Raw genomic sequence first — 26,061 nt, 5'->3', positions numbered from 1 at the left:
TTGCCATTTTGTTGACCAATCACTCAGTTTTGTGAGATCTTTTTGAAGTTCTTCACAGTCTACTTTGGTCTTAACTATCTTGAGCAGTTTAGTAGCATCTGCAAACTTTGCCACCTCACTGTTTACCCCTTTCTCCAGATCATTTATGAATAAGTTGAATAGGATTGGTCCTAGGACTGACCCTTGGGGAACACCACTAATTACCCCTCTCCATTCTGAAAATTTACCATTTATTCTTACCCTTTGTTCCCTGTCTTTTAACCAGTTCTCAGTCCATGAAAGGATCTTCCCTCTTATCCCAACTACCTGATCAGGATGGTGACAGTGATTGTGAAATGCTCCAGGAGATTAGCAAGGCAACAAAAGCAGAAAACCCAATAATAATGGGAGATATCAACTATTCCCATATTGACTAGGTACATGTCACCTCAGGATGGCATACAGAGATAACATTTCTAGACGCTATTAAATGACTGCTTCTTGGAGCACCTAGTCTTGGAACTAACGATTCTTTATTGAATCCTAAGGGGAGCACAGGATCTGGTCCAAGAAGTGCATATAGCTGAACTGCTCAGTGATAGTGACCATACTGTAATTCAATGTAACATCCTTGTAAAGGGGAAAATATCAAAGAAACCCACCAAAGTAGCATTGAACTTCAAAATGGGGAAATATACAAAAATGAGGAAGCTAGTTAAATGGAAATTAAAAGGAACAGTCACAAGAGTGAAATGCCTGGAAGCTGCATGGAAAGTATTTAAAAACACCATAATAGAGGCTCAAACTGTATGTATACCCCAAATAATAATAAAAAATAAGTCAGAGTACCAAAAAATGCCACCTTGGCTAAACAGCAGAGTAAAAGATGTGGTTAGAGGCAAAAGGCATCCTTTAAAAATTGGAAGTCAAATCCTAGTGGAGAAAATAGAAAAGAAAATAAGTTCTGGCAAGTCAAGTGTAAAAGTGTAATTAGGCAGGCAAAAAAAAATTGATAAGAATTAGCAAATGACACAAAAACTAACAGCAAATTTCTTTTAAGTACACGAGAAGCAGGAAGCCTGCCAAACAGTCAGTGGGGCCCTGGATGATCAAGGTTCTAAAGGAGCACTCAAGGAAGACAAAGTCAAGGCTTAATGAATTATCTGTATTGGTCTTCACTGCACAGTAGCTCAAGTTGATTCCCTCACCTGTGCCTTTCTTTTTAGATGACAAATCTGAGGAATTGTCCCAGATTGAGATATCAATAGAGGAGATTTTGGAACAAACTGATAAATTAAACAGTAATAAGTTACCAGGACCAGATGGTATTCACCCAAGAGTTCTGAAGGAACTCAGATATGAAATAGGTTACATACCACAGTAAGTAGTTCTGCTATCACTTAAATCAGCCTCTGCACCAAATGACTGGAGGATAGCTAATTTGACACCATTTTTTAAAAAAAACTCCAGAGCTGATCCTGACTATTACATGCCAGTAAGCCTAACTTCTGTACCAGGCAAAATGATTGAAATGTCAGTAAATAACAGAATTATCAAACACATGGATGAACACAGTATGTTAAGGAAGGCTGAACATGACTTTTGTGAAGGGAAATCATGCCTTACCAATCTATTAGCATTTTTGAGGGAGTTAACAAATATGTGGACAAGGGTGAACCAGTTGAGATACTGTATTTAGATTTTCAGAATCCTTTTGACACCGTCCCTCATTAAAGACTCTTAAGCAAAGTAAGCCATTATGGGATAAGAGGGAAGGTCCTCTCATGGATCAGATAGGAAACAAAAACAATAAATGGTCAGTTTTCAAAATGGAAATAGGTGAATAGTAGGGTCCCCCAAAGATCTGTACTGGGACCTGTGCTGTTTAACATACTTATAAATGATTGGGAAAAGGGGGTATACAGTGATGTAACAAAGTTTGCAGACAATACTCAAGATAGTTAAGTCCAAAGCTGATAGTAGAGATTTACAAATGGCTCACAAAACTGGGCGACTGGGCAACAAAATGGCAGATGAAGTTCAGTGTTGATAAATGCAAAGTAATGCCCACTGGAAAATATAATCTACATACAAAATCACAGGGTCCAAAGTAGATGGACAGAAATCTTGGAGTCATTGTGGATAGTTCTCTGAACACATCCTCTCAATGTACAGTGGCAGTTAAAACAAACTATTCAGCTATTTATCCCTTTCCCTTTTTAAAGGGGCACTGTAACCCAAGGACTTCTTGGTGCTAGCTGGCAGGGGCACAGAGGGTACATAGGGTTTTACAGGAATCCCCTGGGTCAGATATATGCACAGTAGTTCACTGAAGGGTAGCATGTGAAGTATCTACTGAGAGCCAGGAGCCCACTGGTCATCACAATTGTTGTGAAATATATGTACAGATAATATTTAAGGGGTTATTTATCTATACTGAAAATTATATTCTTAAGATCTTGGAGTTAAGGCAGGTCACCAAGACGTGACATATCTCAGAAATGTTCCTTCAAGGCAGGAGGTAACAGACACTTATCTCCCTGTCTGGCCATTTATGTATTGTAAATTGTATGCCACATACTTAGCCCAATTCGAATTGAGAGATTGCAAAATATACAAGAGAGGAAATCTACAGGAAGAAATAAATAACAGTGAGAGGTCCTGTTTATGAAGAAAAACAAAGGATTGCTCGAGAGAGTAACGGAACACACTGAGTCCTTCACCTAGGAAGCAAACTGACAACGTGCTTGTCTTATGAAAGAAGGGTCATAGCCAACCTGTCTGCAAAAATGCAAGCAGGAATTTTGAGTGAGCAATACTGTGGTAGACAGGAAAGTATCCTGTTAATTAAGTCTAAGCTCTAGAAGACATACAATGATTTTATTTTATATGTAACTATTTGTTTCCAATACTTCTACATGCATCTCTATGCTTTGATAATAAACTGATACTTGATTTCACTGTAAACATGTCTAAGTGTTCAGTGTGCTGAGAGGAGCAGTGATCTGAGGTGGTACTGGTAAGGTGGAGTGTAACTGTTTCTTTGGAAGCAGTGGATTGGTGAATGCTGTGAGTGTCCAGTGGACATGAGGCTGGACACGCCAGGGAGACACTTAGAGGGCTTGGGAGTTGGAGTATGCCTGTCGCTAATCTGTAGAGTGACAGTAGGGCTTGTGAGGCCTGGCGAGTGCTGGTATTGCCCATGGTCAGAGGGTTTGGGAGATGACCCCTGGCAGGCAGAGACAAGGCTTCCTCATGTTAAAGGCAGGTGGTAGTGAGGTGCCTCCCAACCCTGGGTACCCCTAGGAAGCGTCACAGGCACCATTCAAAATGTTGTGTGTGTTGTTTATATAGCAGTGTGTGTGTCGGGGGGGGGGGGGAATCATTGCTTGTGCACCATGTTACAAAGTGACTGTAAAAATAGCACATTGGTGCTGTAAACAGCTGCTCCCAATGTGCCTTCGAAGTCTTATGTGCTGAGTTCACACTTCCCTTCCGCTCAGCACTGCAAAGCTGTACAAGAGCAAGCTGTTCTTCATCACATATATACATACTTGGTAGAACTGCTGGATAAGTTCTCATTCCAGACTCTTTATAGCTAGTAAAGATGTACAAAGTAGACACATTTTCAGGATCACCTAGCACTGGTAGCAGTTGGCGAAATTTTATATTGTGCTAAAAACAAGGAATCAGAAGTTTTGAAAGAGGAACAAATGTGGAGTGTAAAGATTTCATATTTATAAGGTCTCTTTCTTGAATGGCACTTTAATAGCTGGACTGGGAAAACAGAAGTTAAGCTGGGGGTCCAAAAGAGAAGGAACATAGAAAAGAATATAGGTTAGGTTTACTCCTGAGGGCATTCTGCACCAAAAAATTAAAAATTCTGTGCACAACATTTTAAAATTATGCAAATTTTATTTGTCAAATAAATGTGGAGGCTCCAGCATGGCATTGGGGAGCACAGGCCACTGGCTGCACAAAAGTGGGAGATCACTGTGCAGCTCCCCACCCCAGGACATGGACTCAGCAGTAAGGCTGAGCACAAAGACTGGGCTTGCCCCAGAAACACCCGAAGGTCGTGCCCCTCCTTGCCAGATGCACCAGGTGTGGGCAGGCAGGCTCAGCAAGGCAGGATCCAAGTGGAGGGGTTTAGTGTGGGGGGGATCCAGGTGTGGGTCGAGAGGGTTCTTTGTGGGGCAATCTGGGTGCAGCTGGCTCAATGGGGGATCCAGGTGTGGGTGGGATTTGAATGCACATGGGCTTGATGGAGGGTTCTGGATGCAATGGTAATGGAACTTTGCAGGAGGGTCTAGGTGATGGTGGTTGGGGCTCAGCGGGGAGTGGGGGGCTGGGTATGGGGACATAGAGCTCAGAAGGGGGGTCTGGGTGTTGGGGGGGCTCAGTGTGGTGGTCCAGATGCTGCGGGAGTAGGGCTCAGTGGGGTGGGGATCCAGGTGCGGGTGGCTTGTTGAGGTGATCCAGCTGCAGGGGGAGTGGGGCTCATCGGGGGGGGGGTTCTCGGTGTAGGGGGTGAGGCTCAATGGGAGGGTATAGGTATAAGGGGGTCTGGATGCATGGGGATTGGGCAGATGGGGGAGCAGCTCCCTGTACAGTGATCCCTCCCCCTGCAGCTGAGGAGCGATGGGTGCAGGAAGTGTGGTGGGGAGGTGGGAGTTTGCAGAGCTTCCTACAGCTGTGGGAGAAATCTGTGGGTGGGTCTGACATGGCCCCGGATGCTGTGCAGGGGAAGAGGAAGTCCCCTCCTCCCCAGCACAGCCAGGACTAGCTGCTGAGCCTGGCGCAGGATAGAAGCCACCAGCCGGGTCTTCCCCAGTCCCACCCCCTGCCGCACATTGCTTTACCTCTCTGCCGGCTGCCCTGGACACCCAAAACATACTGCTGGGGAGGGATGCATGACCACTCTTGTGGCTTCCCTTTGCATCCCCATCAGAAAGTCATTTTTCTGTGTGTATGCAAAGAAATCTATGGGGGACATAAATTCTGCACACACACAGTGGTGCAGAATTCTGCCAGGAGTATGGATTATAGCGCTATATACAAGGAGAATTAATAAGGGTCAAAGAACAGTTATGAGCTAAGGGTTTACAAAAAACCTACACACAAAAAGGAAGAGTATTTTAAAACTCTCTTGTGTTGTTTATTGTCTGTCCTTTATATGTTATCTGCTTAGGGCTCTGTCATACAAACCATCCCATTTTCCTTCAGTTAGACTAATCTTGACACCTAATAATAAGTGTATTCAGGACTGGACCTTACAAATGCAAGCTCATTGTGGCAGGGACCTTTTTTTCTCTCTGGGAGACTCAAAGCCCCAGTGATTTCTCCAGCCATGCCTCCTCTTTATAAAATTTAGATTATCTCATCAGGGACCAGAAACAAAACAATCTTTCTTAGGTGACTTATCACACAGCCCAGATAGACATTATGAAAAGCTGTAGCCGACTGTTTGAGAATAACCATAGTCTACAATTTGTTAGAGCAAATGATTGATTAAACAATTACAAATAACAAAAAGATGTTGTGAAAAGATCACCTAGTTCACAATTTATGAATCAAAAAAGGAGCTGCATTTGCCAAATAGAATATTAATTCCAAATTGTTTTGTGCAACTTTTTACAAGAAGAACTATCCCGTAGCTTAATTTACTGTTGCTGCTGTTGAAATAAGAATCTATAACTTTTCTCACTTTTTTGCACAGGTGCCACCAATACTGCTGGATAAGCAGTTCTCAGAATTCACACCAGACATTACACCCATTATTTTGGCTGCCCATACGAACAATTATGAGATCATAAAGCTTCTTGTACAGAAGGGGGTTTCTGTACCTAGACCACATGAAGTCCGCTGCAACTGTGTTGAATGCGTCTCAAGCTCAGATGTGGACAGCCTTCGCCATTCTCGATCCAGACTCAACATTTACAAGGCTCTGGCAAGTCCATCTTTGATTGCGTTGTCCAGTGAGGATCCTTTCCTTACAGCATTTCAACTGAGTTGGGAGCTTCAGGAACTGAGTAAGGTGGAAAATGAGTTTAAGTCAGAATACGAAGAGCTGTCGCGTCAATGCAAGCAATTTGCAAAAGACCTCCTGGATCAGACACGGAGTTCCAGAGAATTGGAAATTATTCTTAATTACAGAGACGACAATAGCTTGATAGAAGAACAGAATGGTAATGATCTTGCACGATTGAAGCTGGCAATTAAGTACCGACAAAAAGAGGTAAGTGTGCTGGAGAATGTTTAAGCGTATTTAGTAGCAATAATGTGATAGATAATTGCCTGGAATACAGCCCTTTAAGAGAGAGAACTTCAGATTGCTGCTTATTTTTTTGTTCTACAATGGCCTCTTTTTATTATTGGAAGAACGTAAGAGGTTGTTATGGTTTATTAAAACTGGAATTTGAAATATTGTATCATATCACAGATCCTGGGGGACTATCTGTTTTTCACCTGAGCATACGTTATCACTAGCACAGAATAATATTAAGCAAGTCTTTGGTAACAGAGTAAGAACTGCAAAGAGTACTTCTCAAAACCGATTCATTAACTGTCTGGCTGGTACAGTGGGCATGTCACGTATTTACATGCTAGTTAAATTACATGCCTGTTGTTACTATAGGTTTGGTGACTAATTAATATCAATAGGTAAATCCTAAAAGTTTGATACTTATTTTTGGTTTGAATAAGCATCCAAAAGGAGATACTATTCTAAAGATTTTCCAGGTATGCCAAACTGGACTGGAAATTTAATGAGAATCTGAAACCCCTGCATGCCTTTTAAAATTTGTAAGGTTCTTATGTGCTGTGGTACAGTATAAGAACCTAGATAGAAAGATCAGTTTTTCATGAGATTTCCAAAATTTGTGCATCTGATCCTAGCTGGAAATTACCAAATGTCATTTGGGAGTTTTGCTTTCAGCAGCAGCTCCAATGCAGAAGTGTAAAGTCAAGCAGAAAAGTATATCAGAGCATTTCAAACCTTAGTAGTACTGCTACTAACAATAATAATTTTAAATGATTCTATTCAGGTTTTAAAAATGGGCAAAGGTTCAAGGTGTCGTTACTTTAATTGAACCTATTCACCCATTGCTATTAAGTCCCTGATCCTGCAAACAGTAACCTACATGCTTTACATTAAGTACACAGGTAGAGTTTTCAGAATCTGGGCCTAACCTAGTAAGTTGTGGTTTCATTTAAGCTAACATTTACCAACACATGGAAGTCAACATCAAGATAATGATCTACTGAGATCTATCTATCTATCTATCTATCTATCTATCTATCTATATATTTGACTTGGAAAAGGTCTATGTTGCTTACTTATCTCATATTTAAATTTCATGGTATGCCATGGTTAAGACCACTCCATATGATCTAATTCTGAAGAAGGACCTACAGTTGGCCTTTAGTATAGCAAGAAGTGGTTGACGCTATTTTTCACTTGCTGTTTCATTATTTCAGGAAGCATGCTCACCAGTTTCCTAAATTACTTACTGCGATGTACTTTCAGAAATTGTACATCAGACCTTTTTTAGAAGCTAATCTCTGTGTGTTTCATTTGTATTTCTTAAAATGTGAAATCCTACTTTATAATTTATACTTCATTTAGCAAATTTTAACTGTGACTTGGATCTTCCAATGGATTCATGCATTTAAAAGCAGTTCTGATTTTGAACAGTGATTTGAAATCCTAATTGCAAAGCTTGAATTTTCCTAATTTGAGTCTTAGGTAGTGAGAGACATCTGCAAGTGCAAGCGGCTTGTATAGTCCCAGCTGATTTCCATGCCTAATTAAATTGCAGTAATACAGATGTTTACCCTTTATAGAGTCCTTGTAATGGCAAACATTAAAGCAATACTGACTTTCAAGGTAATGATTCCAAATCACTGGATCATCTACATTTCTGATATTTTTTTTCAATTTCTATTAATCTTTTTCACTATTTCTCCCTCAGCAGCCCCTTAAATGGAAGTAGGTTCTGCTTATTTTCTCTGCCATATTCTTTATTTGCTTATTAGATGGTGGAACAAATATTGTCAAACACAACAGACCCATTATTTTATTTCTAATGACTACAATAAGAGAAGGCATTGTATGAGATACAAATATGGAAAGCCTAGAAAACAAAACAATTCTACGACAGCAAACTCAGGGCTAAATTCTGTCGTGCCCTGTGCAGCTGTATTCTGGGAATTCCATTTTACCTCATCCATTGTATCCACTCCGGCAGAGGCACCAACTCCAGGGTGCTCTGAGGCTGAAGCACCCACTGAAAAAAAACTAGTGGGTGCCGGCGGGCCCCGCTGATCAGCTCCTCCTCATTTCCCCCAGCACCTCCCACCCACTGAGGATCAGCTGTTCAGTGGCAGGCAGGAGGTGTTGTGGGGGAGGAGGAGGAGCGGGGGCAGAAATAGGCAGAGTGAGGGTGGGGTACTCTCAGGGAAGGGGACAAAACATGGTGGGAAGAGGTGGGGCAGGGGTGGGGTCTCGGGGGAAGAGATGGACTGGGGGCGGGGCCTGCGGCAGATCAGGGGTTGACCACCCCCGAGAAATCAGAAAGTCAAAGCCTCTGCACCCAGGATCCCACCAAGGATCCTGACCTAGTACTGTAGCCATCCAAGCGGAGGATATGATCATTGTCCCATCTCCTCTGTGCATTTCTGGTGACTGGCAGAAGGTGTTAGAGGCAAAGTAGGCTATTCCTGTGTAAAAGGAATAGCAGGGAAAGATGTGGGCTATTCTTTAGATATTCTGTTGTTTGATCTGACCTGTCTTAGAACATCATCTCTTGGGTGATACAACTGTTCTTCCTGCTCCATGGGCTTCAGCCACTGAGAATCAGAATTATAGCCAGATAAGTTTGTGTTGTATCAGGAAAAAATATGATTTTGTTTCTCAGCAATCTTATTTGAGTTTTAATCGTTTTGTGGTGGTGGTGATTGGTTTTTGTTTTTCTTTCTCTCAACTTAACTCAGTCAAGAAATAGAAGGAAAAATAGCCTTTACTGTACATCCAACCCCACAAAATTAAAATAAACAAACCAGCTGAACAATAAATTTCCTTCCCTCCCTGACACATCAATCATCCCATACCTCTCATCCTTTATTATTATTACCATTCATTATTAAAATTACAGCAGGGCTGAAACTGGGGGGAGGGATAGCTCAGTGGTTTGAGCATTGGCCTGCTAAACCCAGGGGTTGTGAGTTCAATCCTTGAGGGGGCCATTTAGGGATCCGGGCAAAAATTGGGGATTGGTCCTGCTTTGAGCAGGGAGTTGGACTAGATGACCTCCTGAGGTCCCTTCCAACCCTGATATTCTATGATTCTATGGGGCCCATTGTGCTAAGCAGAGTACAAATACATATTACAGTAACTCTTCACTTAACGTTGTAGTTATGTTCCTGAAAAATGCGACTTTAAGTGAAACCATGTTAAACTAATCCAATTTCCCCATAAGAATGAATGTAAATGGGGGGGTTAGGTTCCAGGGAATTTTTTTTTTTTGCCATACAGTACAGTACTATAGTTGGGAGGTGCTCCCACCTTACCCCACACAGGCACAGCCCACTGGCATGGGAGACAGTGAGGCAGGCAAGGAGGCTGAAGGTGCTGTAGGCTAGGAGAGGCATGTTGCACAGCAGCTGTGGCAGCTTCCCCTACTCTGCAAGCACCAGGGGTGGGGGGCTCAACCCTCAGCCCGCCCACTCCACCCCTTCCCCCAAACCCCCACCCTTAACACGCCTCTTCTTCCCCTCTACCTCCTCCCCCTCCCTCCCCTGCCTCCTGCCTGCAGCAATCAGCTGGCTTGCGGTGTTCAGGGGGCAGGAGGGAGGAGTGAGGACTTGGCGCACAGCCTCCCCCCTCCCTTCCCTGCCTCCTGACTGCAGCAATCAGCTGGTTTGTGGCTTTCGGGAGGCAGGGGAGCCTGTGCGCCAAGTCCTCGCTCCTCCCCCTCCCTACTGAACGCCTCAACCCAGCTGACTGCCACGGGCAGGAGGCAGCGGGAGGAGGGGGAAGGAGCTGATCCGTGGGGTCTGCCGGTGGGCAGGAGGTACTGTGGGGGGGGGAGGCGTAGGGGAGCTGTAGGGAGGCTTCCAGCTGTGGACAAAGCAGGCAGCCAAACGACGTTATCGCGAAGGATTGCACAACTTTAAATGGAGCGTGTTCTGTAATTGAGCAGGGACATAAGATCGAAACAACATTAAGCAAGAGGACGTTAAGTGGGGAGTTACTGTAAGAGACAATTTCTGTCCTGGAGAGCATCCAGTCTAATTTAAGACAAGAAGCAACAAGTCAACATAACAAAAACTGGAGGAAGGAGGGCAAGGATTATAGGAACATGTGGTTCAAATATTCTTTTCTTTTAAGTTTTAAGATGGGAATATTTTTGTTTATTTCTGATATCACTAATTTGTACTGACATCTATAGGTGGTTTACCGTAGGCATCATAGCAGATGTGGGTCTTGAGAAGGATTTGAAGTAGATCAGGCTCGTGACTTTATGGTTTGACATGGGGGGAGAGTGTTCCATGCACCAGTTTTGTCATGGTACTAGTTCAGAGGTGCTTGTGAGAGAAGTACACAAATGGGTGAAGAAGAATTGCACTGTTGTTGTGCAAAGGAGGGTAACTCTTAAAAACACAAGGCAGGATAACTAAGGAGAAGTGGAGTCGTGGAGGGGCCTCAAAAATGAGGACAGGATGCTTGATTGAACTGACATAGAGATTGAAAAAGCCTCTCTCAAGTGGATGTGGTCCCTTTAAAGGCAATATGGTGGTTTACAAGCTGCTGCTACTGTCTGTACATTATTCTGCATAAAGATAAATAGTGAACATCTGTTTGCAATGCTGTCAGTCCACATCTTTCTTGAGTGCCAAATTCCCGTTGTAAAGAAAAAACAAAAAGCCTTCAAAAATGTATGCAAATCATTTTGGAAGCTCTGTGCAGTAAAAGTTGCTCATGTTCTGCATTTGTATTCTGTTGATGTCTGCCACAATACTGTGATCATGGCATTCAGACTTTCTCAGGAGGTATCCCAGAAAAATTCCTTCCCAGGTTGGAATCCTCTCAGAATGAATCACTAAGTGGAGAGTCTATCTGATGGGCAGCCTGCCTCTTTTGCTTCTTTAATAAATAACAAGGTTGAAGGACACTTAGATTTTGAGGTGGAGAATGCCTGATGACACCATTGATAGCTTCTGTTGATAATGATGTTATCAGTCCAGTGACTGGAATATCACACTCTGTATTTTTGGACAACTTAGTTGCAATATTACTTTAACATAGGATGCAGGTTAAAGCCCCCAAGCTAGGTTTTTTTTCCACTCTGTTAACACTCCTGGTGCTGATCGATTGCAAGAAATGACACTTTGCTGCTGCTGCTGGTCTGACTCCTGTCCCTTCCGTCCCCCACTTGCCTGTTGCCTGCTTCCAACACCTATTGTTGCTAGGTAACAATTAGCAATGCGCATCAGCTGTTCCCTAATGTCCCACAACCATACAGCAATGTGCAGTGTGAACATTTAATTGATCAGTCTCAGTTGTTTACACCAATTGACATTGACAGTGACAACTGACAATGACATGATTAGTCATTTCTGCTATCACTGTGCTAGGATCATGGGGCATGATGGACAATGCCAAAAAGCTTTCTGTTTTCCTGAATCAAATATAAAACTTTATCTGATTCACATATGATTCCTTTCATAAGTATAGAAGGGATGGTAAGAAATCATAGAATTGTAGGGCTTGGAAGGGATCATCTAGTCCTGCCCTCCCACTCCCGTCATATAACCCCATATCTGAATCATAGGCCAACATTTTTCTGACAACAAATCCAATGGTCAGTCTGAATGCATGTAGACTGTAAACTGCCCAGGACAGGGGATAAAAATAAATAAATAATAAACAATTATCAATTGATCATTTTTCTTTTGCAATGATTTCAAAATGCACATTACAAACCTGAGGGATATATACAGATGGTTTTGTATGGAAGAGTTATATTTCTGTATTATTTCCTCAGAGATATGTACTTACATGGTATCACAGATCTAAAATGGTACTTCAAGAATGACAGGAAATACTATCACCTTGAGAAACTCTATCCTCTAACCAGGCACTGAGCTTGAATGCCAATATGTGTTCTTTTGAAGCTGCAACCAGCCAATAGAAAACAACATGTATGTGCATGCTCTGTCAAGTGCGTACACACACATACACACACACACACACACTTTGCTTCCATTATAGTGATGCCTTACATTAACTATACTCTTACAATAAAGGTATTTTAATGTTTGTGGTTCCAGATTAGATTAAAGGGATTTTTAAAGATTGTTTTTTCCTTTTGATATCACTACAGGGCAGAGTTAAGGTTATTTTGGTGCTATAGCTATACAGTTCCATACCTTGACATGTTTGGATTTCTTTTAAGTGAATCTTAACTCTAAAATATCTGGGTTTATAATGGTTGCTTTTGGAGATGAGTATAAAATCTTTGTGATGTTTATTACTCTTAAATTATTTATACATAATCTCAGTTTTAACTCCCTTTTACCTTTTTCTTTGTCAGGGGATTATATCTTGGAATCTGTACATCTGGAAAAAAGTACTCAGTAAAACATGTGAAATGGGAAAAAAGATGCTTGAATGGATGAATGTTCTCTGAGTTGGTGTCTGATATCACAACAGTTTTTACAGTAATGTAATAGCATTGAATTCAATGTATTTAGTCCTGATTTATACTACTTCCCGAAACAGTCGCTCCATGTTTTTGTCTCCATAGTGAGTATGACTCAAACCTGCTCTAATGATACATATTTATAGTTACCATTGATTTCAGTGAGACCCGTGCTCACACATCCAGGGCAGAATTTGGCTTTTCTCATTATCAGTTTTGTTACTTGTATACTGCTTTCTGTGGACAATTTATTAGCAAATAGTCAGGTCTCAGCATGGAAGAAACACAGAATTTTAAGATTATTCTCAGTCTTTTTCTTCTGCATCTGCATCCTTATTCAATCTTCATCCCTATTCTTTGAACATTCTTCTTCCTTTCCTCTGTCTTCTACCACTGGCTGCATTTTCAGAATTTGGTCATTGATTTTAATGCAAGTCAAATGAATAAAGTCAGGTTTCTTTGCCGCTTATTGTTCTGCTTTTCCCCCTTACATACTTATCTTATTGTAATCCTCCTTTCCTTCCCTTGCATATCTATATGGCTAAATCTCCTTGTCTGTCCTATGGTACCCAGAGTGCTTTGCTTGGCTTCTCCCAGCAATTCATTTCAGTTTTGATCTAAGTGCATCTGTTTACTGTCCATTTCCAAGTCCACATTCATGGGATTCTGTCAGCAGGTATTAGTCTGGCCTAGATGCTGACCTCTTCTCTTTGTTGTTGCTATGTTCTCTACACAAATATATTAATTTTTTTGCAACACCAGCAATTAGGAAAATCAGTACCCCAGTAGATGGAGAGGAGCAGCAGTAGAGAAGTCAAAAGCAACAATCTAACATGAGTGCAAGGGTTGAAGAAGGGGCCAGCATCTGATAAATTGAGACATAATATCAAGAAACAGCAGAGAGCTTTTAGGAAACCAGAAAGATAAACATTGTTCAATTTCAAAAGCCACACAGAGTGGCCTTTGGGAGGTCTTTGAAACCTATTAACAGCATAAAAACAGTCAATGCTAAACAAAATCCACAGAATTTTCTTGCAGACTTTACAGTAAATGTTATGTCTTAATGTTCCAAACCCCTATTTTTCAAGAGACGTTAAAGCAATATTTTGTGCTGTTGTTAGTGAAGCTGTTTATGGAGTGACTGATAAATAAGAAGCACATTTTTGAATGATCAGTGAACATTTGTTAAAATTTGCCAGTCATGCTGTATTCCAGTGCTCCTCATTCTATCTGTAGTCACTAAATGGTTCTTTTGAGACCAAGCAAACCTTATTCATTCAAGCAATCTTTAATGGAGGTCCCATTGACTTCAGTAAGTCGTAAGAGTTACAGGATGGAATCCTGGGTACTCACCCTATTTAGTTAGATGGTTCATGTGAAAGGATTAATACAGAAAAGAGAGGTTTCAGAAGATAGTAGAAACAGTGTCATGGCCTTAGGTTATAGTTAACCAGTGAGATGTGTTCTAGTGGTGTAATGTTTTGGGGTCCAGACATCCTTCAGATTAAATCAATGGGAGTTTTTTCATCAACTTCTGTGAGGGTGGAGCAGAAGCAGAGTTCTATGTTAGTTCAGTGAATTTTCCCTCCACCAGTTGTAGTCCAGGTAAACGATATCTGATATTTTTTTCCTAACTTGTATTTGACAGCCTCAACGTTCTTAATCAAACAGACAAGTTGTTTCTTCTCTTTCTCATTCTCGTACCAATTTCCTTCACCACTAGAAAAGGAGTACTTGTGGCACCTTAGAGACTAACCAATTTATTTGAGCATAAGCTTCCGTGAGCTACATGCATCCGATGAAGTGAGCTGTAGCTCACGAAAGCTTATGCTCAAATAAATTGGTTAGTCTCTAAGGTGCCACAAGTACTCCTTTTCTTTTTGCGAATACAGACTAACACGGCTGTTACTCTGAAACCTCTTCACCACTAGAGCTAGCCAAAATCTTTTAACTGAAACAATTTTCTGTCCAAAAATGCAGTCTTGTTAAAATCTAAACATTTTTGCGGGAACGTGTTTGGGAAATATAAATATTTGGTGGGAATATGTCGATTTTGATACAATTTTCAAAGGGGAAAAAAGTCAAAATGTTTCATTTTGACAATGTCAAAACATTTTGATTTGCCAATGTTGAAATAATTTGTTTCTGCTCATTTCATTTAGACTTCCGTATTAAAATATGAATTAAAATATTACATTTATATATTATATTTAATAGTATGTATATATTATAATATTTTGATATAATAGAAAAGTTGAATCAAAATGATAGTCAAAATAAAATGTTTTTTGACAATGCTGAAACAGAACATTTCAATAATCCTGAATTCATTTTTATCAGGATTTTCATTCCATGGGGAAATTTTGAATTTTTGGCTTTTCATTCCAGTTTGCAGCAAAAAAAATTTCAAAGCATCAGAATTTCCAGCATCATGGAAATTCCAGCTCTGTTTAGCACCATTTTCTCATTGTTTTATCACTTTGATGCTGGTGCCAGTGGGGAGTATACCTGAGGCAGGGAAAGCACTACATGCAAGGGATGTTAAGAGTATAGAATATCAGGGTTGGAAGGGACCTCTATCTAGTCTAACCCCCTGCTCAAGACATTGTCCAGCCCCAATTTTTGCCCTAGATCCCTAAATGGCCCCATCAAGGATTGAACTCACAACCCTGAGTTTAACAGGCCAATGCTCAAACCACTGAGCTATATCTTCCCTCTTCTAGATCAGCTAACTATTTCTGGCTTTGGCTTTTGTGTATTCACCAGTGATTAAGAAATGTGAGCAAGACTATACTAGTTGAATACCAGTCCTCCTCTCCTACAAACACAAAAACAGAGAAACTGACACATACCGTACCATCTCCCCTTTATTTGTACCTAACATACAACAGCATGAGATTTTCATTTTTTAGCTCTACAGTCGTTAAGCTTGTGACGGGGCCCGCTGAGGAAATACATGCACATTTCAGTTTGTAACTAATGATGGCCATATTTGTTCCTTTGTTTTTTCCTGATCAGAGGGAGACCTACAGGGGTCAAAACATCAGCTGCTTGCTGCACAGTCACATGTTATGTATTAGAAGATAAGATTTTCCAGTATTTTTACAGTTTGTTTGGTTTTACTCTTCAGAGTTATATGTAACTTTGATTGATTTTTGCGTTTTAGCTTCATTATTTAAGGTTAACCCCATTTTTGTTTGTTTTCCTTTCTTTTAAAAAGAAATCTCGTTCTTGGTTTCTTATTTACCCAATTTTCTTCCCTCTCTGTGAGTCAAGGCACACATGAGCTAGATATGTTAAACATTTGCAAACCCAAGTGCCGAAAGTTAGACTCCTAAATCCATATTTATGCACATAAGTAAAAGTAGCCTGATTTTCACAAGTGCCACTCACATTGACTTTAATGACATTTCAATGTGTTGTCAGACTTCTAGAAATCAGGCTCCTTTAATCTGGTGCTTTGAACTGAATTTCAGAGCTGACCTTCAAGGTCAAGGTTAAAAATGTTGGCCAGCATTTTCTGATTTTTGAGTGCTTACCACAATATTCTCATAATATAGTTTATCTGACATGGAATGTTAATAATTTGATGATGGTGCTTCTCCAGACACGGGAGTCACAACCAGTTCACTTCTTGTGTAACTAAGATGTTACAGTCTTCTGAGCACCTAGGCTAATAAACAGCTCAGCCTTGGTGTTTACATTCTATTAACATCTTGGCCTGTGACTCCTGAGCTTATTCAGCCTGGCTAGCACTACATAAACAAGAAGCAGTCACAAATTACCATATTATATTTTTGAGCAACGTGATGTTGAAAGCTCAATAATCCTTTCGTGGCTAGATTACCAATAACTCAGTCTATTTAATAAGTTTCCCAAGCCAAATCTTGAGCATCATACTCAGTGTGAACTCAGTTCTTACTGTAGATTCCTTAATGAAGCCGCTACGAGGTATTCTTTGATTAAACGCTGAAGGATGGATTCTGCAGTCCATAAAGTTCATTTTGCGCCAGGTAAAGGAGGTAAGGGGGCATGTCGGTGGAGCGGGTGCTGAGAGCAGGATAGAAGGGGACATGGTTGAGTCAATCTCCACTACAGTAGATTCATTGATGTGTAAGCTCCAGAGCAGAAGAGGTTAGAGTAGTAGTCCCTCTGCAGCTCTAATTTGCATTAGGTGTCTGGAGGCAAAGGAGTCCCAGCCAGTTCGATATAGACACCACTCCCCGCTAGATTTGAGTGCAGCTTGGATGCAGTGGAGAACCGGAGTCTGAATAAATGGCTCAGGATTAATAATTACAGCTGAGAGAGGGTGATCTGATACCAGACAAGCCAAACAACTGCTGCTGCCCTGCTAGCTAAAACAGAACCAATGGTACTGGCACATACTCTGGACCTGATCTTGGGAGATGCTCAGGATTTCTGCTTGGCTTTGACAAGAGTGCCAGGTGCTCAACACCTGTCAGGATCAGGCCCAGGCTATTCTTTACAATGTAGTGTGTACTCTGCAGCAGATGACAACAGGCAAATCCTAAGGTTCTCAGTCCGATACTAGGGGTAGGGGTATTCAGGCTCTCCAGTAACCTGCATGGATAATTTTCCATGAGTGCTTTTTGAATTCATATACATTAACACTTGTGCTAAGAGCAAGAGATAGAAACTGTTCAGTGATTTTGAGGCAAAAATAGTAATACATTTCAAAAACCTGAGGTACCCTTAGTGAGGATCTTAGAGATTAGAATTTGCATTTCATGTTGCAGATATACTTTGAATGACTTCAGCAGCCCTTCTTAATTAACATCCTTTCCAAATCAAAAGACTGAATGATTGTATACGTAAGAGAAATAACAGGTCAAATGTAACACCTCTGGTCAGTCCTTTGTTTGAAAGAAACCCGGAAGAAGTAAAGAATGTAGTTATTTTGCAGCCATGTGTCAGGTAATGAGCGTAGCCATGCAAGCATTAACTAAAAGAACAAAAAGGTGTAGCCTAGTCAGGCGTCTCCATCTAAAAATAATAATAATAATAATAATAATAATAAAATTACCAAACCCCAGAAAAGCTAACTTGGATAATATTTGGACATTTTAACACCCAGAGAAGATATGTTTAGTCTGTGCAGCTCATAACTGTAAGAAGTGAAGTATTCAAGTTTGGGATTATGTCTCCAAAACTCCCATTTCTGCAAACTCTCAGTCATAGTCCTCAAGCACTTAGATAAACATTTGCCAGGCAGGGGCAAGTTACTCTAAAATAGCCCATATGTTTGCTTTGTAAATCATTTAGAAGCCTTTGTGTTTATAGATAAGACTCCACATATTGTTAAATAGCATAAATTATGTAAGCAGTTTTTCTGCTTCACAAGTTTGAAGTATGACTATAATTGGTTATATGCTGCCTATGCTGAATGTGGTTTGCATCTCCCAGTGGAAGGTGCAGTGGTTCTTATTAAAAAGATCACATTTATTCACAGTTACCACAGCAGTGGCAATAGGCATACCATAACTATGGAAGTATAAGGATGCACATGATGGAAAATGAATTTCAACATTTTAACTTTTTTAATTGTTCAGCGTGTGTCTACAAGCTTTTGCGAATGATGAATGCCAGGTGCGTACTTATCCCATTTCATTACAATTCCAATTAAACTGTTAACAATGCTGATGTTCTTCAATTCCTGACACCTAGCACAAGTTATTAAGTTGGAGAGAATAACACAGTACACAGCACTGATAAGGAACAGCAGCTCTTTTCCATTTTCAGTTCCCTTCCTATAAGCATTTGGATGCAACTGTATCTTCCTTGAGAATATTGTTAGTATGGTCAGTCCTAGTAGATAGAGTTTATTCCCCTGTGAGTGTATGTCCATTAGCGTCTGCAGAGTTACATGTGAATTCTGTGAGAAGAACAGGCTTCCATTGTATATCTTCTTTTACTTATTCTGAAATTAAAATGAAGATGGTTGGTTTTGTTGTTCATATGTCCATGTAGAATGATCATCACTGAAAAGGAAACATTTCCATATTGCCAACTCCAACAGTTCAAAAATTATTAGGGTGTGCCAAAAATGGAATTGGTATTAAAATAATATGTTTGTTCTTGTGAAAGTTGCATGATAATTAAGTCTGATTTCTGATTTTTGAACCTTTGACAGAAAGCCTTCTGATGCCCATCTCCGTGTATGTGCTTCAGAATGAAAAGTTCTGCTTGAAATGAAAAGAAAATGGTCCCATAAAAATGGGATGTCTTCCTCCTGACAGGGAGACTCCGTTTTCCTTCTTCGAAGTGAGGGATGACATCTCTCCCATCTCCACTCCCTGCTGTCACTCAGCAGATAACCTCAATCCACCTCCTCATATCCCTGGCACGATTCAAAATGCCTCCTGCATCCTCTCTCCTCTGGCTTTCTCTAACCTGGGAAATACTGCAAAATAAATTCTAGTAATAGTCATTTGAATTTTTAAACTAATTAGCTTTGACTGTGCTCACAGACCTCGTGTTCAGCTTACTGTGAATATTCTAGCAATGGACGTAACAGGCCGGAATGTTCAGAAACAGTGACTTTAAGTGACTATTGAAGAATATCAGCAGAAAATGAATTTGGAACTTGTAAATCTGAACATTTACGTCAGAAACGCATTTCTTAGAGTAACCTTTATCTGAATAGGCAACACAATATAATTGTCCAGTCAAATTGTCCAGTCAAATTGATATTGAGCCTGTGCATTTAACTGCTTGTGAACAGTCTACAGAATGTAAATAGTTTGCAGTGAATAGTTTCAAATAATAAAGAAATTTGAGAAAATTAGGAGCAGTTCATGGACAATTTGTGAACAGAAAAAGATGTAACATTCTTTGACTAAATTATTCACTATGAATTATCTACTCCACTTCCCCCATCCTCGTCCCTCTCCCAGATGGCACACTCCAGCATTCTCTCTGCTTCTTCCATGCATGCTCCAGGACCCATGGCAAATTCTAGCCACTCTCTCTTCATCTTTAGCTCACCTTTTGCAGTCTCTCTATTCACAGCACATCCCAGTGCCCTCCTCTTCACCTCCCCATTGGCAAACTCCAGCCTATCTGATCCCCTCTTCCCTAGCACACTCCAACAGGATCCCTCCCCTGCTATATGCATCAACCCACCTATTGCTGTCTCCTCTGATACATGTCTGCCTCTCTCCAATTCCTGGTTAATTTTACTGATTTCTTACTTACGTGGGTGGGAATACAATTGGAGTCAGGATTGCATCCAGAGCGGTGGTGAAACTGATTTGATAAACAAGGGCAAGAATTATGTGCACTTCGCAAACAGATGTAAGGGGAGAAAACAATTCAAAAGTTCTTTTCCCCAATCCAGATAGTGTCCCTTTAGTTCAGAAATGCTTAGTCAGAATTTTAAAATTACCTCACTCCATCATGCCTGACTTCATTGTTTATCCCTGTTGTTCCTTATGATCTTGACTTTAAAAAAAACCCTAGCAACGTTTCTTACGTATATTTTTCTTGTGTGTTCTAGAGTGCCTTTAGGGCAGTGGTTCCCAAACTAGAGGCGCCGCTAGTGCAGGGAAAGCCCCTGGCGGGCCGGGCCGATCTGTTTACCTGCCGTGTCCACAGGTTCGGCCGATCGCAGCTCCCAGTGGCCGTGGTTGGCTGTTCCAGGCCAATGGGAGGTGTGGGAAGTGGCGGCCAGCACGTCCCTCGGCCCACGTCACTTCCTGCAGCTCCCATTGGCCAAGAGTGGTGAACTGCGGCCACTGGGAGCTGCGATCGGCCGAACCTGTGGACACGGCAGGTAAACAGATCGGCCCGGCCCGCCGGGGCTTTCCCTGAACAAGTGGCGCCCCTAATTTGGGAACCACTGCTTTAGGGCCAGACACAGATGGAAGGGCCCTATCGTTCTAATGAGATAGCATATTCATGCTGCTTGCAATGTAGACAGAGTCAACTGCTCAGAGCTAGACAATGGCATTCTGTGACAGCCCTGCAGTTGTTCCTAGTGTTTCTCCTTACTCCATATGATGAAATAGGTTGCTCCCCCTCATATACTGACCCACTCTGTAGGTCAGTGCAGAGGAGGAACTGGGGATGAGGGACTGCTACTTAAAGGACTTTGTGAATCTATACTTTTCCCTGATCCCCATATAAGAGGCAATTGGTCTAGTGACCAGGGCCCTTGCTTAGTAGTCGCACAACCTGGATTCTAATCCTGGCTCTACCACTAATTTGTTTGAGAGCTTGGCAAAGTCATTTTGTCTCCTCCAACCTTTTATCTTTATTATTCGATTGCAAGATTTGACTGTTTCTCACTATGTTTCTGAGCGGTGCGTAGCACAGTCAGGCTCTCATCATAGGTGGGGCCTCTATGTTCTACAGTAGTGGTTCTCAAACTGTGGGTCGGGACCCCAAAGTGGGTTACAACCCTCTTTTAATGGGGTCGCCAGGGCTAGTGTTAGACTTGCTAGGGCCCAGGGCCGAAGCCAAAACCTGACCCCCACCGCCCAAGGGCCGAAGTCCAAGGGCTTCATCCCAGGATGGCGGGGCTTGGGCTTTGCCCCTCCTCTCCCCATCCAGGGTTGTGTAGTAATTTTTGTTGTCAGAAGGGGGTCACGGTGCAATGAAGTTTGAGAAACCCTGTTCTACAATAATAAATAACATGGGACTCTCACAGTTTGGTATTTATTATTCCTAATGTGTCACAGAGTGTTATACCAATAAAATAAAAACCAGCAGGATCTTATTAAACGGGAAGAGGCAAAATACCACATTTATTGTGAATACAGAAAGAATCATAGTAAGCAGTTAGTTATAGCTATAACATTCCATTCAATCTCATATTTATTCACACATTCATTCACACACACACAGAGGTTCTTCAAGGTTGTTATCATAGTTACCAGCCTTAGAGTTGCTCATGCCAAGCCACTGGCCGGTGGCCTGGACATGAGGAGGGAGCAGGGCCTTGTCAGATGCACATCTGATGTTCCTGGAAGTTGGTTTGCAGAATCAGACCCCAAAGTTCTCACTTTCCAGAGTCCATTTTTATAGGAATTTCTTCCTATGTCAGTCTCTGGGAATTACTTCATCATACTGTTGCTGAATCAATCAGCAGATGTCACATTCCTGACGGCTCTGTGCTGCCAGATGTTATCTTGTTCTTTGGATCTCCCATTCTTGAGGCTGTGGGGTGGATTCCAGTCTGCCCTCCGGGGGTCCTATGGTTATTTCCACTTGATGCCTTCTTCAGCCGATGGACATTGGATTCTAGACTGGCACCTCCCTGATCATTCAGTTATTATCCATACCAAGCATCCATCCACATACATCCTCGATCTCTATTTTAATCACAATTGTTAACAAAGCGAGATGAATACAACAAAAGGGCGGGGAGTCTCTGGGTGCTGTTTCTGTTGTTACAGAGTATTGCTTTGAGTCCCTCTCTGTGTGAGTAGTTGTTGTTACAAAGAATTGCTTTGAGAACAGACTCTGTCTTAGAAATGTACTAACACAATTAGCAGCTTGCAAGTTTCACACATAGAGGGAGAGAAACAGTACCAAAACCCAAGAGACCTCTTAATTAGCAAAACCCTGGAATTTAAACTATGGGGAATCAAACTCATTTGTGATTTTAATACAGAACTTCTTTAATATGATCCAACAAGAGAGCATTTTTATAATCTCCCTATTTAATCATAATTCAAGATAAATAAACTATAAGCTAGATTCTCCCCAGCTAATGCCATTTATTTTTGTTTTCAGTGGTGGCTAATCCACTGCAAGACTGGCAGAACAAATAATCCAGAGCCTCAACTACACAGGGGACTGGGAGGAATAAAGCCAGCAACCCCAAAAGTGAGTGGCATTCATTGGTAAAGGCTCATCACCAGGAGGGTTGAGGAAATGCCCTGATTCAGCATCAGATAAAGCTCTTGATGAGCCTTGGCAAAAGTGAACAGTGCCCCGGAGGTAACCCTGAAGGCAGTTTCAGGCCATATTACAGCTTGGATCTCTTCTTTAGTAAATCTTTTCTCCTGTTTATGGGACTTAACTGGTGCAAGGAGGGGCAATTTACACCACCCTCTACCTGTTTGTGTGAAATTGGCCCCATTCATTTCTTTATTTTATAGTAAAACTCTGCCTAGATTAATGATGCATTGAGAAAATGATGTTTTAAAGATCATGTTGTGGAGAAGCAAAGAAGATCATGCCGTTTGGTAATAAAAGATCAGAAGAAATAACTGTAGTGTTAACTACAGCTTCAGTTCCTTTGAAATTAACCCATTAAAGTCTATACATTCAACCAGAGGGTGTGCAGAATACGGCAGGAAGGCTGGCTTTAGTCAATGTCCATTTACATCTCATGAGATGTTGCTTGGGTTTTGTAACGGAGCAGGATGCGTTTGCTTTTTGCTAATGTGAGTCAGAGATATAGACTGTGACCAGCTCTTCCTCTTCTATGTTGCTTGTAATTTCTGATCTCTTCTCTTGCATTCACACTGTGATGTATTTGCCGGAATTGACGTGACATAAACGCTGGCCAGAAATATGAAGGGACAGAATAAGGAAAGGAGAGCACCCAAAAGCACGTGTCCTTTAACTGTGCTCTGCACTTACTGTTTATAATGCGTTTCCCTCACCTGTCCACTTGAAATAGAACCAGGAACAGGTAGTGTGTGCTGCACACAGTGATCAGCAGCGGCGCAACAACCATTCTATTCCTCTGACTTCGTGGGTGTTTGAATTTGATTTGGCTACATGGGTATCAGCAGCCTAGTAGAAGGAAGGGGTGGCTAGTTGAGGATGTGCAATGTTAATCCTCTGTTTTACACACTGCACCAAAACCATCCTGTCCTTCAAAAGATTTCATTTCTAGATACAACACAGAAAAGATATCATCAATGTCACAGCTTATCGATATGTCCAATCCTGAAACCTTCTGAGTTTCACCTGCATGTTGCTGAGCACTTATAGTGTTTTCTGCACTCATTGATGTCATGGGAAGGCTTAATTCTTATAATAGGATCATTTTATCTCACTATAAATTATTTGTAAGGTAATATCATATGGAATGCACACCAGATTGTCTCACACAACTGTACATACAATAAGTCACAGTACAGTATACGTAACGCCAGATTGTCTCCTGGTGTAAATTGGGGTCACTGCATGGAAATCAATGGAGTGCCCCCAGTTTACACCAGTTGAAGCCAATGGAGCAATTCCATTTTGCACCATCTGAAGAATTGGCCAGTTTTCAGTCTTGGCTTGATTTCCCTTTGCTTTAATACAATCTGCACTAAAATAAAAATAGTTTTAAAAAAATGTGAGTTTGAGCCCAAGAAAAGCAACTGTTACAAATTTCCCCCAGCTGAAATTTACTCATGATTTAACCTCAGGAAATTGAGCAAAATCAGGCTTATAGAACTCAGTTCTGTTCTAAGATGTATAGAGTCAATAAGAGTTGCATCAGTATATCAGAGGGTAGAACTGGACCCCAAATTGGTTTTGTTTTCTGTGACATATATATGTAATGTGTTAGCGAATGGGAATGTCCAAAAAGAAATAATGCCATGAGCTAGGGTTGCCAAACCTCCAGGATTGTCCTGGAGTCTCCAGGAATTAAAGGTTAATCTTTAATTAAAGATTGTCATGTGATAAAACCTCCAGGAATTCATCCAACCAAAGTCAGCAACCCTATCATGAGCTGACAAGGCAGCAACTGCATTCACCAGTTTAAACAAGACTGGGTTATCGAAAATCTACAATTTAAAGATCAAACTACAAGTCTTCAACTGAGACGTCATTCTCTTCTTACCATACGGATGCAAACACTGGCAGTCCACCAAAGGTACTGACAGATGTCTAAATAGCTTTGAAAACAAATTCCTTAGAAAAACACTAGATATTAATTGAATTACAGGAGAATCTCAGAGTTACAAACACCAGAGTTACAAACTGACCAGTCAACCACACACTTCATTTGGAACCTCAAGTATGCAATCAGGCAGCAGCTGAGACACACACAGTCAAAAAGAAAAAAAAAAGTAAATACAGTACGGTACTGTGTTAAACATTAACTATTTTAAAAGAGTAAGTTTAAAAAAAAATGGGCATTAACAAAACTGTTTCTGAGTAGCAGCCGTGTTAGTTGGTATCCGCAAAAAGAAAAGGAGGTCTTGTGGCACCTTAGAGACTAACAAATTTATTTGAGCATAAGCTTTCCTGAGCTACAGCTCACTTAGAATCATAGAATCATAGAATCATAGAATATAAGGGTTGGAAGGGACCCCAGAAGGTCATCTAGTCCAACCCCCTGCTCAAAGCAGGACCAATTCCCAGTTAAATCATCCCAGCCAGGGCTTTGTCAAGCCTGACCTTAAAAACCTCTAAGGAAGGAGATTCTACCACCTCCCTAGGTAACGCATTCCAGTGTTTCACCACCCTCATAGTGAAAAAGTTTTTCCTAATATCCAATCTAAACCTCCCCCACTGTAACTTGAGACCATTACTCCTCGTTCTGTCATCTGATACCATTGAGAACAGTCTAGAGCCATCCTCTTTGGAACCCCCTTTCAGGTAGTTGAAAACAGCTATCAAATCCCCCCTCATTCTTCTCTTCTGCAGGCTAAACAATCCCAGCTCCCTCAGCCTCTCCTCATAACTCATATGTTCCAGACCCCTAATCATTTTTGTTGCCCTTCGCTGGACTCTCTCCAATTTATCCACATCCTTCTTGAAGTGTGGGGCCCAAAACTGGACACAGTACTCCAGATGAGGCCTCACCAATGTCGAATAGAGGGGAACGATCACGTCCCTCGATCTGCTCGCTATGCCCCTACTTATACATCCCAAAATGCCATTGGCCTTCTTGGCAACAAGGGCACACTGCTGACTCATATCCAGCTTCTCGTCCACTGTCACCCCTAGGTCCTTTTCCGCAGAACTGCTGCCTAGCCATTCGGTCCCTAGTCTGTAGCTGTGCATTGGGTTCTTCCGTCCTAAGTGCAGGACCCTGCACTTATCCTTATTGAACCTCATCAGATTTCTTTTGGCCCAATCCTCCAATTTGTCTAGGTCCCTCTGTATCCTATCCCTCCCCTCCAGCGTATCTACCACTCCTCCCAGTTTAGTATCATCCGCAAATTTGCTGAGAGTGCAATCCACACCATCCTCCAGATCATTTATGAAGATATTGAACAAAACCGGCCCCAGGACCGACCCTTGGGGCACACCACTTGATACCGGCTGCCAACTAGACATGGAGCCATTGATCACTACCCGTTGAGCCCGACAATCTAGCCAGCTTTCTACCCACCTTGTAGTGCATTCATCCAGCCCATACTTCCTTAACTTGCTGACAAGAATACTGTGGGAGACCGTG

General features: G+C 41.5%; 1 protein-coding gene across 2 annotated transcripts in view; it reads left to right on the top strand.

Annotated features, from left to right (window-relative positions):
• The window catches only part of TRPC4 (transient receptor potential cation channel subfamily C member 4), a 214,576-nt gene that overhangs the window by 107,048 nt on the left and 81,467 nt on the right, over positions 1 to 26,061 (top strand). The window contains exon 3 of one of the 2 annotated variants that reach the window (XM_048848360.2): positions 5,699 to 6,217. In XM_048848360.2, the coding sequence (XP_048704317.1) occupies positions 5,699 to 6,217 (519 nt within the window). Of the gene's footprint in view, positions 1 to 5,698; positions 6,218 to 26,061 lie in introns of those variants that run through there. The other variant, XM_048848371.2, reaches the window with a different exon arrangement.

This window comes from Caretta caretta, chromosome 1, assembly GCF_965140235.1.
Source record: "Caretta caretta isolate rCarCar2 chromosome 1, rCarCar1.hap1, whole genome shotgun sequence".
Classification (NCBI taxonomy): domain Eukaryota; kingdom Metazoa; phylum Chordata; order Testudines; family Cheloniidae; genus Caretta; species Caretta caretta.
This window is presented reverse-complemented; position numbering and strand designations above follow the sequence as displayed.